Below are 16,500 nucleotides of genomic sequence, written 5' to 3' on the forward strand. Positions count from 1 at the left end.
TGATGCTGCTTGGCCTGCTGTGTTCATCCAGCCCTGCACCTTGTTGTGTCATTTAAAAGGTTCATTAGGGAATCATTATTGGCAGTAGACGTTCATGATTCATGACTGGAGTGGCTGTCTCAAGCAAGGTGCAATATTTTCAATAATCATTGGGATGATCTTGTTGACAACATAATAACCTTGGAATAAAACATGAGCTGCAGAAATATGCCAGTAATGCTCCCCAATTGCCTGGATGAATGCACCCAAAACACTCATGAAGCTTGACGCCATCCAGGATAAAGCAGCCCCTGCTTGATTGGCACGACATCCACAAGCATCCACGCCCTCCACCACCGACACTCAGTAGGAGCAGTGTGTACTATCTACAAGGAGCACGGCAGAAATTCACCAAAGATCCTTAGACACCATCTTCCAAACCTACAACCACTTCCATCTAGAAGGACAAAGGCAGCAGATTCATGGGAACACCACTCCTGCAATTTCCCCACCAAGACACTCACCACCCTGACTTGGACATATATTGCCGTTCCTTCAGTGTCGCTGGGTCAAAATCCTGGAATTCTCTCCCTAAGGGCATTGTGGGTCAACCCACAGCACATGGACTGTAATGGTTCAAGAAGGCAGCTCACCACCACCTTCTCAAGGGCAACTAGGGATGGGCAAGAAATGCTGGCACTGCCAGTGACACCCACGTCCCATGAGTTAATAGAAAAAAATTAACTGACAATAGCAATTTCTTAGACATAGTCACTCCTGTTAATCTATTCATGTTTTCCTAATTGCAGTGATGATGTGCACATTGACATTGCTTAATGACTAGAATGTTATGGTGTTGTTTATCTTATAATTCACAAAAGTAAGTAGTAAGTAACAGAGTCTGTGCCTCACCTGTTCGGGCTGGTAAGGGTTTGAAGCTGCACAGCTCTGTGACTGAGACAACAGCATCAGAAACTTGGCTGTTCTTAGGCCTTGCATGGTGAGCTCAAAGACAGAGCCACCTCCAGGAAATAGCTCCCTGGTTTCTTATCCATTGAGCACAGCCTCTGGACCCCCATTTAGTGCTGATGCTTGTATCCTGGACTCTGTGAAAACAAAATTTGCTTTAATAATTAATTTTAAGTGATAAACCCAATTTGACATGCTTTAATAAAATGCCAAAAGTCACATGACACCAGGTTATAGTCCAACAGGTTTATTTGAAATCACAAGCTTTTGGAGTCTCGCTCTTTCATCAGATGACGAAGTAGCAGCACCCCAAAAGCTGATGATTTCAAATAAACCTGTTCGGCTATAACCTGGTGTCATGTGACTACCATCCTTGTCCACCCCAGTTCAAGACCAGCACCTCCATAATAAAATGCAGTAGTTATTAATGTTAGGATGTAATATTTTGTTAGTGCAAGGAAGGAAAACAAGTACATTCTAAGATGTTATCTGATTGCTTCATAGACAATTTTATATTTGTGACGATACAAACTAACATGAACAGAAATTTGGAGCATCAATGGAAAACAGATAAAAATGTTTCACTTGCCTTGTGCCTCAATTTGTTGATCATACCCAGTGTGAAGTCATCCATTTTTATTGTTGCAATAGCCACAAATTCACAAGAAACACTGCAGAAGTTTGAATCGGGGTAAGGAAGGCTGTGGATATTAGCCAAAATTTTCTATTGCAATCTACTTGAAGTTTCAGTGTAATCAGACAGACGTCTGTGGGAATTAGGGTGGAGAGCCCTGATGCCAGATCTCCACCCAATTTAGCGCCCATCCTATTTTCTGTTCCCATGTTAGGTGGCTGAGGAAATTTTGCTCTCAAAAAAGCTGAAACTAAATTTCAGGATGTTGGGATGCCATACCCTGTTGTTTCTCACTAATCTGTCACAAGGAGCAGCAATTCCAATTAGTCAGACTTGCAACACCAGGAGCACGAGTAGCTGGTTTCAAATGTTGGAATTACTACATTCACTGAACATTTAACCTCAGACCAAAGATTTAATTTACATGCAGGTCATGCAAGTTCAGATAATGGTTAACAAGAGAAGCTGGATCTCCAGGAATTTATAGCCTCCACGTCTTGCTCCTTCCTTTCCTCCTACTTCACCAAGATTTAAAGTGTTTTCACATCTTTATTCTGAGGTTAAATGTTCAGTGAATTGCATGTGAATATGCATGTAACAAATGCAGCCTTTGACACCAGCTCCCTATGTTCCTCGTGCTGCGGGGCTGACAGACTGGAAGTTCATCATTATTGTCCCTTGTGTCAGAGTTGTGAGAAACTGCACGCAAAATACGGCGTCCCAACATCTTGTAATTTAGTTTCAGCCTTTCTGAAAGCAAAATTTATAAAAATGATTTGGATGTGAACATAGGAGGTGTGGTTAGTAAGTTTGCAGATGACACCCAAAACCTGGTGGCGCAGTGGACAGTGAGGAAGATTATCTTGGAGTACAACAGGACCTTGATCAGATGGGCCAATGGGTCGAGGAGCGGCAGATGGAGTTTAATTTAGATAAATGTGAGGTGCTGCATTTTGGGAAGGCAAATCAGGGCAGGACTTATACACTAAATGGTAAGATCCTGAGGAGTGTTGCTGAACAAAGAAACCTTGGAGTCCAGGTTCATAGTTCCTTGAAAGTGGAGTCACAGGTAGTCAGGATAGTGAAGAAGGAATTTCGTACACTTACCTTTATTGGTCAGTGCATTGAGTATAGGAGCTGGGAGGTCATGTTGCAACTGTACAGGATATTGGTTAGGCCACTTTTGGAATATTGGAATATTGCGTGCAATTCGGGTCTCCCTGCTATAGGAAAGATATTGTTGAAGTTGAAAGGGTTCAGAAAAAATTTACAAGGATGTTGCCAGGGTTGGAGGATTTGAGCTACAGGGAGAGGCTGAATAGGCTGGGGGTATTTTCCCTGGAGCATCAGGAGTTGAGTGGTGATCTTACAGAGGTTTATAAAATCATGAGGGGCATTGTTAGACTGAATAGGCAAGGTTCTTTATTCATTAATGGGATGAGTTTGTCGCTGGCTAGGCCAGCATTTATTGCCTATCCCTAATTGCCCATAAGGCAGTTACAAGTCAACCACATTGCTGTGGGCCTGGAGTCACATGTAGACCAAACCAAGTAAGAATGGTAGTTTCCTTACCTAAAGGACATTCATGAACCACATGAGTTTTTCCAACTATCAATAATGGATTCATGGTCATCATTAGACTCTTGGTTCCAGATATTTTATTGAATTCAAATTCTACCATCTGCCATGGCAGGATTCGAACCCCTGTCCCCAGAACATTATCTGAGTCTCTGGATTAACAATCCAGCGATAGTACTACTGGGCCGTCGTCTTTTCCCCAGGGAAGGGGTGTCCAAAACTAGAGGGTATAGGTTTAAGGTGGGAGGGGATGGTGAAAGGATGGAGGGAGAGCAGTTAGCATGATGTCGGTCTTGGTAAAATCTATCATAAAGCATATTATTATTAGATGTTTAGAAAATCACTGATTGGGAAAAGTGAGTATGGATTTATGGAGATTAGACAAACACGGGATTTTGTGAGGATGTTACTAGCAGAGTCAAGAGCAAACCAGGGGATGAGGTGATTTGGATTTTCAGAAAGCTTTTCATGAAGTCCCCACCACAGGACTGGGGGTAATACACTAGAGTGGGTTGAGGTTTGGTTAACAGGAAGAAAACTGAAAGGAGCAACCAATGGCTCAATATCAGACTGATGGGTGCAATTGCAATTTTTCAAAGTTTGCAGATGGCACAAGACTTAGTGGAAATGTGGTTTGTGAGCAGGATGCAATGATGCTTCAATGGGAGTTAAAAGCAAAACATGGCAAATGCTGGTGATCTGGAATAAAAGAAAGCAGAATGTGCTGAGAAACTCAGCAGGTCTGGCAGCATAAGCGAAGAGAGAAACAGAGTTACTGTGTGGTGTCTGATATGATTTTAAGAGATTTGACATCTCTGTCAAGATTCCATTTAACTTTCACCAAGTAGAACCATCTGAACTTCACCAATATTTTAACGTCACTGAAACTCCTCATCTGAGGAACCATTTTCATAAATCTTTTCTGCTGCATCTCTAATGCCATCATATTCTTTCTAAACGGGATATGATATGACAGATGAGCTGAACCAATATTTTATATAGACTTAATCATAGTTTCCCTTCTTCTGAGCTCTTCTCCTGATGATAATTTCCAGGGTGCTCTATACTTTATTAACCGCACTCTAGATATGGCCTGACACCTGTAACAGTTTACGTGCATACACCAACCAGGTCTCTGTGAACCTATAACCCCTTGTAAAATTTACTCAGAAACAATAGAAGATAGGAACAAAAACAAAGTTGCTGGAAAAGCTCAGCAGGTCTGGTGGCATTTGCTAAGAAAAAGACAGAGTTAACGTTTTGGGTCCAGTGACCCTTTCTCAGAACAGTTATGAGGAAGGGTCACCGGACCTGAACATTAACTCTGTCTTTTCCTTCACAGATGCTGCCAGACCTGCTGAGCTTTTCCAGCAACTTTGTTTTTGTTCCTGATTTACAACATCCGCAGTTCTTTCGGTTTTTAATATAATAGAAGATAGGATCAGGAGGAGGCTATTCAACTCTTCAAACCTGCTCCACCATTCAGTATGATCATGGCTGCTCATTGACCTCAATTCCCTCAAAATTTTCTAATTCAGTATGTGGATGAACCTAATAGAGAAGGAGCAAAACTTGACCTTCTCTTGCGAATTCATTTACATGGCTCGCAGCTGCAGAAAGGCTGCCAACATCATCAAAGACCCATCACAATCTGGAAATGATCTCCTACAACCTCTTCCATCAGCCTGAACATACACACCAGCAGGTTCAGGAACAGTTTCTTCCCAGCCATTATTAGACTGATGAATGGATTGTCCAACTTCAAACAATGTTGATCTTTCCTAATGCACGCCTTGTGCGACTTAACCCCTATGCCTCTGTGTAAGGTTTTTTTCACCCTATGATCTGTATATGCTTGCTTACTATGATCTGCTTGGACTGCTTGTAAACAAAGCATTGTACTTTGGTAAACATGACAATAAATCAATCAAATAAGGCAGGGCAAGTGCCTGAGGTATCAGTGGAGGAGCGCTCGGGAGCCGGTGATCATAATTCTACTAGTTTTAAAATATTTATGGAAAAGGATAGACTGGATCTAAAAGTTAAATATCCAAATTACAGTAAGGACAAATAGACGGTTGGAAAGTAGGAGGTCTTCAAAAATGAAATAATGAGAGTCCAGAGACAGTATGTCCCTGTTAGTGTGAAGGGCAAGGCTGGAAGGTATGGGGAATGCTGGATGACTAGAGAAATTGAGGCTCTGGTCAAGAAAAGGAAGAAGGCATATGGCAGGTATAGACAGTTAGGATCGAGTGAATCCCTAGAAGAGTATACGGGCAGTAGGAATATACTTAAGAGTGAAATCAGGAGGGCAAAAAGAGGACATGAGATAGCTTTGGCAAATAGGGTTAAGGAGAATCCAAAGAGATTCTACAAATACATTAATGGCAAAAGACCAACGAGGGAGAGAATAGGGCTCCTTAAAGATCAACAAATGTTGAACCTTGCTGTAGAACAGCAGGAGATGGGTGAGATGCTAAGTGAGTATTTTCAGTCAGTATTTACTGTGAAGAAGGAAATGGAAGCTAGAGAATTTGGAGAGTTAAACAGTGATATCTTGAAAAATGTCCAGAAAAGGAGGTGCTGGATGTCTTAAAATGCATAAAGGTGGATAAATACCAGAGACCAGATCAGGTGGTATCCCAGAACTCTGTGGGAAGCTAGGGAAGTGATTGCTGGGTCCCGAACTGAGATTTTTGTATCATCAATAGCCACAGGTGAGGTGCCAGAAGACTGGAGGGTTGCGAAAGTGGTGCCATTATTTAAGAAAAGTGGTAAGGAAAAGCCAGGGAACTATAGGCCATTGAGCCTGATGTCAGTGGTGGGTAAGTTGTTAAAGGGAATTCTGAAGGACAGAATTTACATGTATTTGGAAAGACGAGGATTGATTAGGGATAGTCAACATGGCTTTGTGCATGGGAAATTGTGACTCACTAACTTGGTTGGGTGTTTTGAAGAAGTGACAAAGACAATTGATGAAAGCAGAATGATGGACATTGTTTATGTGGTCATCAGTAAGGTGTTCAACAAGGTTCCATATAATAGACTGGTTAGCAAAGTTAGATCACATGGAATCCAGGGAGAGCTAGCCATTTGGATACAAAATTGGCTTTTAGTAAATGACAGAGGGTGGTGGTGGAGGGTTGCTTTTCAGATTGGAGGCCTATGACCAGCGGTATGCTACAAGGATCAGTGCTGGGTCCACTATTTTTGTCATTTATATAAATGACTTGGATGTGAATGTAGGAGGAATTGTTAGCAAAATTTGCAGATGACACCAAAATTGGTGGTATACTGGACAGTAAGAAGGTTATCTCAGAGTACAACGGTACATTGATCAGATGGGCCAATGAGCCAAGGAGTAGCAGATGGAGTTTAACTTAGATAAATATGAGGTGTTGCATTTTAGAAAGGAATATCAGGGCAGGACTCATACACTTAATGGTTGGGTCCTGGGGAGTGTTGCCAAACAAAGAGACCTTGGAGTGCAGGTTCATAGTTCCTTGAAAATGGAGCTGCAGGTAGACAAGGTAGTGAAGGTGTTTGGTACGCTTGCCTTTATTGGTCAGTGCATTGAGTATAGGAGTTGGGAGGTCATGTTACAGCTGAATAGGACATTGGTTAGGCCACTTTTGGAATACTGCATTCAGTTCTAGTCTCCCTGCTATAGAAAAGATGTTGTGAAACTTGAAAGGGTGCAGAAAAGATTTACAAGGATGTTGCCAGGGCTGGAGGGTTTGTAATGTATGGAGAGGCTGAGTAGGCTGAGGATATTTTCCCGGGAGTATAGGGGGCTGAGGGGTGTTCTTATAGAGGTTTATAAAATCATGAGGGTCATGGATAGAGTGAATAGTCAAGGTCTTTTCTCCGGACTGGGGAAGTCCAAAACTGGAGTGCATAGGTGAGAGGGAAAAGTTTTAAAAGGGACCTAAGGGACAACTTTTTTATGTAGAGGATGGTGCATGTGTGGAATGAGCTGCCAGAGGAGGTAGGGGAGGCTGGTACAATTGCAACATTTAAAAGTCATCTGGGTGGGTACATGAATAGGAAGGGTTGAGAGGGATATGGGCCAAATGCTGGCAAATGGGATTAGATTAATTTAGGATATCTGGGTCAGCATGGATGAGTTGGGCTGAAGGGTCTGTTTCTGTGCTTTACAGATCTATGTTTCTATGATCCTAATCCCCCCTCCCTCCATAACCCCTGATCTCTTTAGTCATTAGAGCTGTATCAACCTCCTTCTTCAAAACACACAAAGTTTTGGCCTCAGACACTTTGTGTGGTAGTGAATTCCATAGGTTTACCACTGTCTGGGTGAAGAAATTTCTCCTCATCTCAGTCCTAAAAGGTTTACCCTTTACCTTTAAACTATGATCCCTGGCTCTGAATTCCCCCACCAGTGAGAACATCCTTCCTGCATCAAATTGGTCTTGTCTTGCTTCACCCAGTGTTTTAGGTCACTTCTCCCTATCTCCATACCAAAATGAAGCACTTCCCATTTCTCCACATTGAACCTCATCTGCCACATTAAAATCTCTGTGCATTAAATTTAATATACCATTTGTCCAAACATTCGATTGATCTGTCTAGGTCCTTTTAAGGTTCCACACTAGCTGCCCCACAGTTCACAACACTTCACACTATCACCCAAAAATTTTGTAATTATTTCCCAATTTATATTAATATAACAGGAAGAACTGAGGTTGTAACAATGGCCTCTGGGGAGCTTTACCAAACATCAAACAAAATCACCATTATGTTCTGCTTCCTCTCAGCCAATTTTGTTCTCGTCTTTTGTGCAGCATTGTATAAAGTGTCTTTTGGGAGGCCATGTACACCACATCAACAGCATTACCCTCATCAACTGTCTCTGTATTGGCACGTCAGAGAATCACTATACCTCCTTAACAAATCCATACTGGCTTTTCTTAAGTAACTTGCACTTACTCAAGTGACTATTAATTCTGCGCTGAACTCTAATTTCAAAAAAGCTTTTCCACCACCTGGATTAAACTAACTGTAGTTGTTGGGAGACAATAAGGACAGCAGATGCTGGAAGCCAGAGTCTATAGGTGTGAGGCTGGAAAAGTAGAGCAGGTCACACTGCATTTGAGGAGCAGGAAAATCAACATTTTGGGCGAACCTGCTGTGCTTTTCCAGCCTCACACTTATGTAGAATGTAGTTGCTGGACTTGTCCTTATATCCTTTTTTCAAATGAGAATTTCCATTTGCAAAGCCTCTAGCCCCACCATAGAAATTTATTGACAGTCCCTTCAGAGTTTTCACTCCCTCAGATGCAGCTTATCCAACACAGTTACATACAGAAAGCTTATCCAATGTCACTGGCTTATCAGTTTTATATCCATCTAGTATCTGAATTACGAAGTGAAGGTGCCGGTGTGGGACTCGGGTGGACAAAGTCAAAAATCACAGGTTATAGTTCAACAGGTGCATTTGAAGACACAAGCTTTTGGAGTCTCGCTCCTTCTTCAGGTGTCATTGAGAGAGGTGGCATCAGACACAGAATTTATAAGCAAAAGATCAAAGGGTCATAGAACTGATGTGATGTTGAACAACCCATACTAAGGGAACTAGTAAAGCCTTTAGTTATCTCAGGGCAGTGACTTGAAAGAAATTCTGGGGTTTGCATATTAATCCTTTCTAACTGATTAAAGATTTAACAACCATTTTGGGTTTGTTCAACACATTCATGTCAGTTCTATGACCCTTTGATCTTTTACTTATAAATTCTGTATCTGATGCCACCTGTCTCACTGACACCTGAAGGAGGAGCGAGGCTCTGAAAGCTCGTGTATTCAAATAAATCTGTTGGACTATAACCTAGTGTTGTGTGATTTTTGACTTTGTCTGAATTACTGCCTCTTTCACCGTAACCTGGATATCACCTGCTTCTTTGGTAAGAACAAATGTAAAATATTCATTTAATGCCTCAGCCATGCCCCTGGTTTCTTGCGTAAATTCTGTTTTTGGTCCCTAAATGGTCTCATTCCAGCTTTTACCAACTGTTTGTACTTATAGGCTGATTTTTTTTTGTATAGATGTGAGTTGTTTTATGTTTTCAGATAGATTGTCACTGTGAAACCTTATGTAATTTCTTGCTATATCTCACCTTATAAAACAGCTCCCCTGCCCCATGGCATCCCTAAGGATGATCTGATTTCCACCCCATCTGACCATGTGCCATTCCTGGAACAAATTGCTACTCAGAAAATGTGTACTGAAAGACTAGCATGCCTTTTGTCCAGACCATTATTAAAAGGATGGACAATCAGTGGGCATCTTAAGCTGCCATGTTTGATCGAGGACATTTTCTGAAGAAAGCAGACAAGGGAAAGATGGCACCGCATTTCTCTGACGTGGGTCTTGAGGTCATGGTACAGAGGCTGGTGCAAGGCTGGTGGAGGTCAGGGGGCTCTGGACCATGGGTGACTGCACCTCCCACATGACCCTCTTGGTTCCTGTCATGCTTTCGTGTATCCCCACTTCCTGTTACTGTTGCCCACCTTCATAATCAATAACTCCCTTCACCTAAGCCTACAGGCCCCAGTGCTCAATTGTGCTCTCCACCTCCCTTACCCCTCAGTTTCTGTGGATGTTACTACCTTGAGTGACCTAACCCAGAGAGCCCCAAGTGAGAATTACCCAGAGCACTGTTGGGGGGTTGTGGGGTGGGGTGGGGGGAGCAGTGTGGGGTGGTGCGCTGTGTGGACATCTCCATGACCACGTTATCTCTGCACCCCCACCCCAACCAGGACTGGTCACTGTGGAGCCACGGGGCTAACCATAACCTACTCCTAACTGCAGAGGCAGGGACACAGCACACCAAGTGGGCACCAGATTGTGGCCAATCCCTTGGATTGGTCCAGGAGGCTGCTCCGGACTTACTGCACTGATGGGTATCTCCGACGATTTCAGTCAGGATTCCTGCTGTCGGATGTTGAGACCTGTTTGCTGCACATGCAGAATATTGATCGTGTAGGCTGCTAGTACATTGAGTTGATCTGAGCAAGATGCCTTTCCCTTTGACTGAGGACTACTGACCAGCAAGGCAACTTGCCTGGTATATGCATGTGCTCATTGGCACAGCAAAGCAAGGGAAGGCATGGATTTGATCAGTTTGCAGGTAGTATTGGTTGAGTGTGCTCTAAGAGATCAAGCCTTATGCCTCGTTCCAATCAACCACGTTCACCAATGGCAAACCAGGTGCAACAACTTGTTCCATAGTCTGCCATTTGATAGACCTGTGCCATCACCAGGATGTGTTTATTTCCCTTTCCTCGACATTATCTGATTTCAGCCCTGTCTTAGCTGGAACTTTCATCCACATCTTTATTACCTCCAGACTAGATTATTCTGGAGCACCACTTCCAGATTCTTGGTAAACCTGACAAATCCCTGTTGTAATCGCCCTAACTTTCAGCTGTTCCCTGTCAATCCTCTGGTCACTGACCTACATAGACTGGCAATTAAACAAAGCATTGGTTTGCAAATTCTCATCTTTGGTTTCAAAACCTCTATGGTCTTGCTGCTCCCTCTCTCCGTATTCCCCTCCAGCCTTACAACCCTCCTAGGGTGGAGGTAGCTATTATGAGGGGGCATAGTTTTAAAGTGAGTGGAGGTAGATATAGGGGTGACGTCAGAGGTAGGTTCTTTACTCAGAATGGTCGGGGCATGAAATGCATTGCCGGAGATGGTAGTGGAGTCGGCCTCATTAGGGGCATTTAAGCGGCTATTACATAGGCATATGGATGATAGTATAAGGTAGGGGTGGAGGTTAGATAGACCTTAGGTTTAGGGTAAAAGTTCGGCACAACATCGTGGGCCGAAGGGCCTGTACTGTGCTGTATTGTTCTGTGTTCTATGTTCTATGTTCTATGTTCTATACCTAGACCCATCTAAATCTAACCAATGAGCAAACCTCAATTTTAATCAGTCCACCTTAGTCAAGGAATTCCCACCCTAACCATCACTGGCTCGTGTTTAATCAAGCTTTCGATCATTTGCCCTAATAGTTGCTCATGAAATTCTGGTATTTTTTGTCTCATACAGTTCCTGTGAAGCATCTTGGGCTGTTTATTACATTAAATACTTGGAAGTTATTCTTGTTACTAACAAGAGTCACTGAGCCTGAAACATTAACTCTAATTTCTCTTCATAGATGTTGCCAGACCTGCTGAGCTTTTCCAGCAATTTCTGTTTTTGTTTATTATTGTTTTTGTTTATTCCTAAGCATTTTGGCCCTATTCAGTCAGCTTTTATGTATTACCACCATGCATTAGGAGGTATAATGAACTCAATGCAACTATAAACCAATCTAACTGTGGTTTAGTTTCTGACATCACTCTGTCTTCTTATCTTCATTCAATTGGTAGTTCATGGTGATAGTTTTCCATTTGATGGACGTGGAGGGACTTTGGCTCATGCATTTTCACCTGGGCCGGGAATTGGAGGGAACATTCACTTTGATCAGGAGGAGAATTGGACATTGGACCGCAATGGTAAAGATTCTCAACAAATTCACTTAAAATCTAGGACTTTTAGGAGGGTTAAACATTTAGTAATCTACTCGCACATACATAAACTGATCCAATTGATTCCATTAATCCAGTTAAGTCTTCATTTAGATAGGTGTCTCAACAAAAAAAAAACACATTGACCTCTTGTTGAGATAATTGGATAGTTCTTTTACTGGAAGTGTTACAAATAATCTGAATTCCTGGTCTCTTTTGATCTGTGGTTCCCAAAGGGCAAAGTTCTACAGTTAGAGCCATCGAACCATAGAAATGATCCAGCACAGAATGGGGCCATTTGATCCATCTAACACACGCCAACCCAAAGACACCAAGATGCCCTTTCTAATCCCATCTTTCTGCACACGCACACAAAGCCCTGCAGCTTACGGCATTGAAGGTGCAGTTCCAGGTACTTTCTAAAAGAGATTAGGGCCTCTGCCTCCACCACCAACTCAGGCAGTGAATTCCAGACACCCTCTGTGTAAAAAGTTTTCCTCACTAATCCTTCTCCCAGTTAGCTTGAATCGATGACCCCTGGCCAAGGGAAAAGGTCCCTCCTATCTACCCTGTCTCTGCCCCTCACAGTTTTGTATACCTCAATCATGTCATCCTTCAGCCTTCTCTGTTCCAAGGAAAACAACCCCAACCTCTCAATCTCTCCTTGTAGCTACAATTCTCCAGCCCTGGCAACATTCTAGTAAATCTTCTCTGCACTCTCTCCAGAACAATTACGTCTTTCCTGTAATGTGGTGACCAGGATTGCACACAGTACTCCAGTTGTGGCCTCATCAGTGTCTTACACAGTTTCATCTTTGTATCCTTACATTTGTACTGTATACCTCTGCCAGTGAAGGACAGCATTCCAAATGCCTTCTTTACAACTTTATCCACCTGTACTATTGCCTTTAGGGACCTTTGTACTTGCCAAGATTTCTCACTTCATCTCCCCCTCTCAGTATATTCCTGTTTATTGTATATTCCCTCTTAATCTTTGACCTCCCTAAATGCATGACATCAAACTTATCAGAGTGGAACTCCATCTACCACTTTCCTGCCCACTCCACCAATTCATGTGGAGCTTATGCTATCCCCTAACCTACCCTCTACGCAGCCAATTTTTGTGTTGTCTACAAATTCCCCAATTGTGCCCTGCCACTTTCAAGTCTAAACCATTAACGTATAAAACAAACAGCGGTGACCCTGACACCAAACTGAGCAGAACACCAACTGAAACAGCTTTCCAGTTGCAAGGGCAGCTTTTGACCATTATCCTTCGTTTCCTGTTACTGTGCCAACTTTAGATCCAATTCGACACATTATCCTTTTTACCATGGGCTTTGACTTTTTTGACCAGTCTGCCATGTGGGACCTTGTCAAATGCCTTGCTATAAAACGACATCCACTGCACCGCCATCATCGATTTTCCTTGTCCCTTCGGCAAAGAATTCAATTAAATTTGTAAGGCTTGACCCCTTAACAAAGTCATGCTGACTATCCTTGACTAGTCCATGCCTTTCCAAAGTTAAAGAAATAAAAATTTATAGTCCAATTTGAAACTTTGTTAATTGGGCTTGACCTCAATGGGAGAAAAACTCCTGTTAATTCTGAAATATTAACATGTCAATTTGATGCCTTAATGTTATTTAGGAATGCTGGTTGCAGGAGGTGCCGTTTATAATAGACAAAATAAAGAAGATGGAAGGAGAGAGCCAGTGAAAATCTCAAGCTGTAGACGTATTCAATGCATGTCACACATTGTGAGGTTGCTTATAATGAAATTAATTATTTCCTTTACAGGTGTCAACTTATTTCATGTTGCTGTCCATGAATTTGGTCATGCACTGGGGCTTGGTCATTCCAGCCGTCGCTCTTCTGTGATGTATCCCGCATATAAATACGATCAATCAAATATATTCTCTCTTTCATGGGATGATATCAGAGCAATACAGAATCTATATGGTATGACCACTTTATTTTTAACGTGACAAACAGAAATGGTATAACACTTATTAAGTTCATGAGTATTATAAAAAAAGAACATGTTGCACTGTCCACTTCCTAAGATTTGGATACTGATTCAGTAAAACCGGGTGATTATCTGTTTAAAATGATCCCTAATGTTATTTTCATCTTCTCCAATGTTGCAAACATAATTTTTATCATTCCAAAATGCATGCTGATTATGTTTCTTGTTTAAAAACAGATTTAAGTACAACATTTCAACATCACACACTCTTATATCATATTTTGCTTGAGTTTTCACAGTTATCATTACCTGTTCATTTAACTTGAATGTTCATGGCTTCCAGATGATGTGTTGTATATGGATGTGAGCTTAAAGAGTTTTGTTGTTATACCTCGATTTGTTCCCTTGCTTTTTCTTTCTGAATGCATCAGTGACAATGTGCCTTTCCCTCTGTTCCCTCCAATATGTATTTTCCCAAGGGTATCTCATGTGTCTCTGCTTTTCAAAGGGAGGAATATTAAGATCTAGGGAGGGGTGCTTGGTAGATACATTTTTTCTAGAACAGTTTGTTCTTCCTAATTTTTCCTAAATTGGTCACAAACCGATAGAACGGAAACAAACAGAATCAACAGAGATAACAGAAACAGTTACAACAGAAAACAACAGAGTGCACATTGTAAAGGAAAGGTGCTTCTCAAGACTGATTTGTGAGGAGTGTCATGATGCAAAGGTGTCACATGGTCCAAATAGACCTGCAGCTTAATTTTATGACAGGCAATGAACTGCCAAAGCTGTCAAAGATTTGATCATCAATGATTTTCAATTATATTGAGAATATCTTTAACAAAATCAATCAGATGCTCATCAATATGTAAAGTAACTTCCCGATTCTTTGGTGCTCGAATGAGAAGTTGCACCTCCTGTTAACTAACATTCAGCAGCATAATGAATATGTTGTGCACTTTTTTAGAAAGCTTGGAATCCTGTAAGAACAGGGATGAAAGGTCGAAGATGAAAGATCAAATATGAAAGATGCATCCATGTGGAATTACATACCTTGCTGAAAAATGTCACTGTCCACCTGAATAGGAAAGGATTATGATTCACAGCTATTTTAGTTCCATCAGCACCTGATTATGGAAATCGATGCTCATTTTTCACAATTTTTTCACAAAGCCTTCATCGTAAAGGAGACTGTTATCCCATAAGGGCCAGTCCCAGACCAATCCTGGAGCAATCAAGGCTAGTGTGGGGCGATGAGTCAGCTTATAATGATTCAGCATTCTCAATAGCATGGACTTTCTCATTCCTAGCACCGGCTTCAAAATGGAGCCAAGTGTTAAGATCCCATTAGAGACTGCTAGGTCATAAAAAAGGGTCTATCACCAACAATTGATGGAAATAACCAAAAGACAACATTTCAGATTTTAGAACTTTTATATAACTGGCAAACTGAAAGGGAATTAGACCAAGTATTACTCAGTAGGCTCCTGAAACCCCAAATTAAAGGTCATTTTGCATTTTATAACAAACATAACCAAATATGCCTTACAAAATATTTTATCACACTGCACATTACTGGCAGGTACATAGCATTTAGGGTGACATCCCAAGATCCCCTCAGTTTTCCAGCAGGCACACACTTCCCTGTCCTGTCTGGTCCAATTTCCCAGTCTCCTTCAATAATCATATCACTCAGCCTGAGCATTCCAGAAATAACTTTCACCAGCAAAATACACCTTGACAAATTCCTTTTCCTTCCAGTCATCACTCCTGATGACCCAGAATTTCACTGATTTCCCCTATTGAACCTGGGAACAGGAGTGGGCCATTCAGCCCCTTCAGCCTGTTGCACCGTTCAATGAGATCATGGCTGATCTGTGGCCTAACTCTGTATACCTGCCTTTGGCCCTCATCGTAAGTGCTGTTAAACTATATTTTACTCATTCAGTGGGGGAATATTGATTGCAGATAGCTGTCAAGGGGGAGTCTGTACAAGAAGAGATTTGTCCAGCAACAAATAGCTGATTAGTTTGTGCCGTTGGAGACCAATTGTCAGTAATAAAGGCTTTTGCCTGCCAACAACTATGTGATTGGCTCCTAGGTAGACTGTGGGTATGAACAATATGGCCAGAAGCCTTCAGACCTCCAAAAAAGGAGGTGGTCTATCTCTCTCTCTCTCTGAATTCTCTCTGTCTCTCTCTCTCTCTCTGTATCTCTGTCTCTCCGTTTGTCTGTCTGCCTGTCTCCCTCTCTCCCTGCTATAAAAAAATACCTGGAGCCTGAAGAAAGCAAACTTATTTCCCACTCACCAGTTGTTGCAAGCTATGGCTTTTAACCAGGAGCTAAGAGACTTTATAAAGCAAGTGTTAACAATGAGACTAGATTCTCGCTAGTGAACAGTGAGAGGCCTATATGCATTCATTAACATGCAATAACATCTCATTACTACTTAACCACATGTTGTTTAAATGGAGTTTCCCATTTTCACTGCATTTGTTGAGCATCCAGTACCTTTACCATAGTGTCCCACTGTCCAATTCTCCTCCTGATTAAAGTGAATATTCCCTCCAATATCTGGCCCAGGTGAAAATGCACAAGCCAAAGTCTTTCCACATTCATTGAATGGAAAATTATTACCACAAACTAACAAAGGAGTGAAAGTAAGAACACAGCAATGTCAGAAACTAAAGCACAGTTAGATTGATTTACTATTGCATTGAGTTCATTATACTTCATGATGCATGGTGGTAATAAAAAGCAGTTACAATGAGGGTCAGGAACTCATAGAACATAGAACATAGAACATAGAACATTACAGCGCAGTACAGGCCCTTCG

At 41.8% G+C, this 16,500-nt stretch overlaps 1 protein-coding gene across 1 annotated transcript in view; it reads left to right on the forward strand.

Moving 5' to 3' along the window:
- Positions 1-16,500, forward strand: part of LOC109926772 (matrix metalloproteinase-20-like) — a 73,478-nt gene that overhangs the window by 1,581 nt on the left and 55,397 nt on the right. The window contains exons 4-5 of the mRNA XM_048598430.1: positions 11,555-11,680; positions 13,493-13,654. Coding sequence (XP_048454387.1) covers positions 11,555-11,680; positions 13,493-13,654 — 288 coding nt within the window. The remainder of the gene's footprint in view (positions 1-11,554; positions 11,681-13,492; positions 13,655-16,500) is intronic.

Source organism: Rhincodon typus, chromosome 6, assembly GCF_021869965.1.
Source record: "Rhincodon typus isolate 14 chromosome 6, sRhiTyp1.1, whole genome shotgun sequence".
Lineage (NCBI taxonomy): Eukaryota > Metazoa > Chordata > Chondrichthyes > Orectolobiformes > Rhincodontidae > Rhincodon > Rhincodon typus.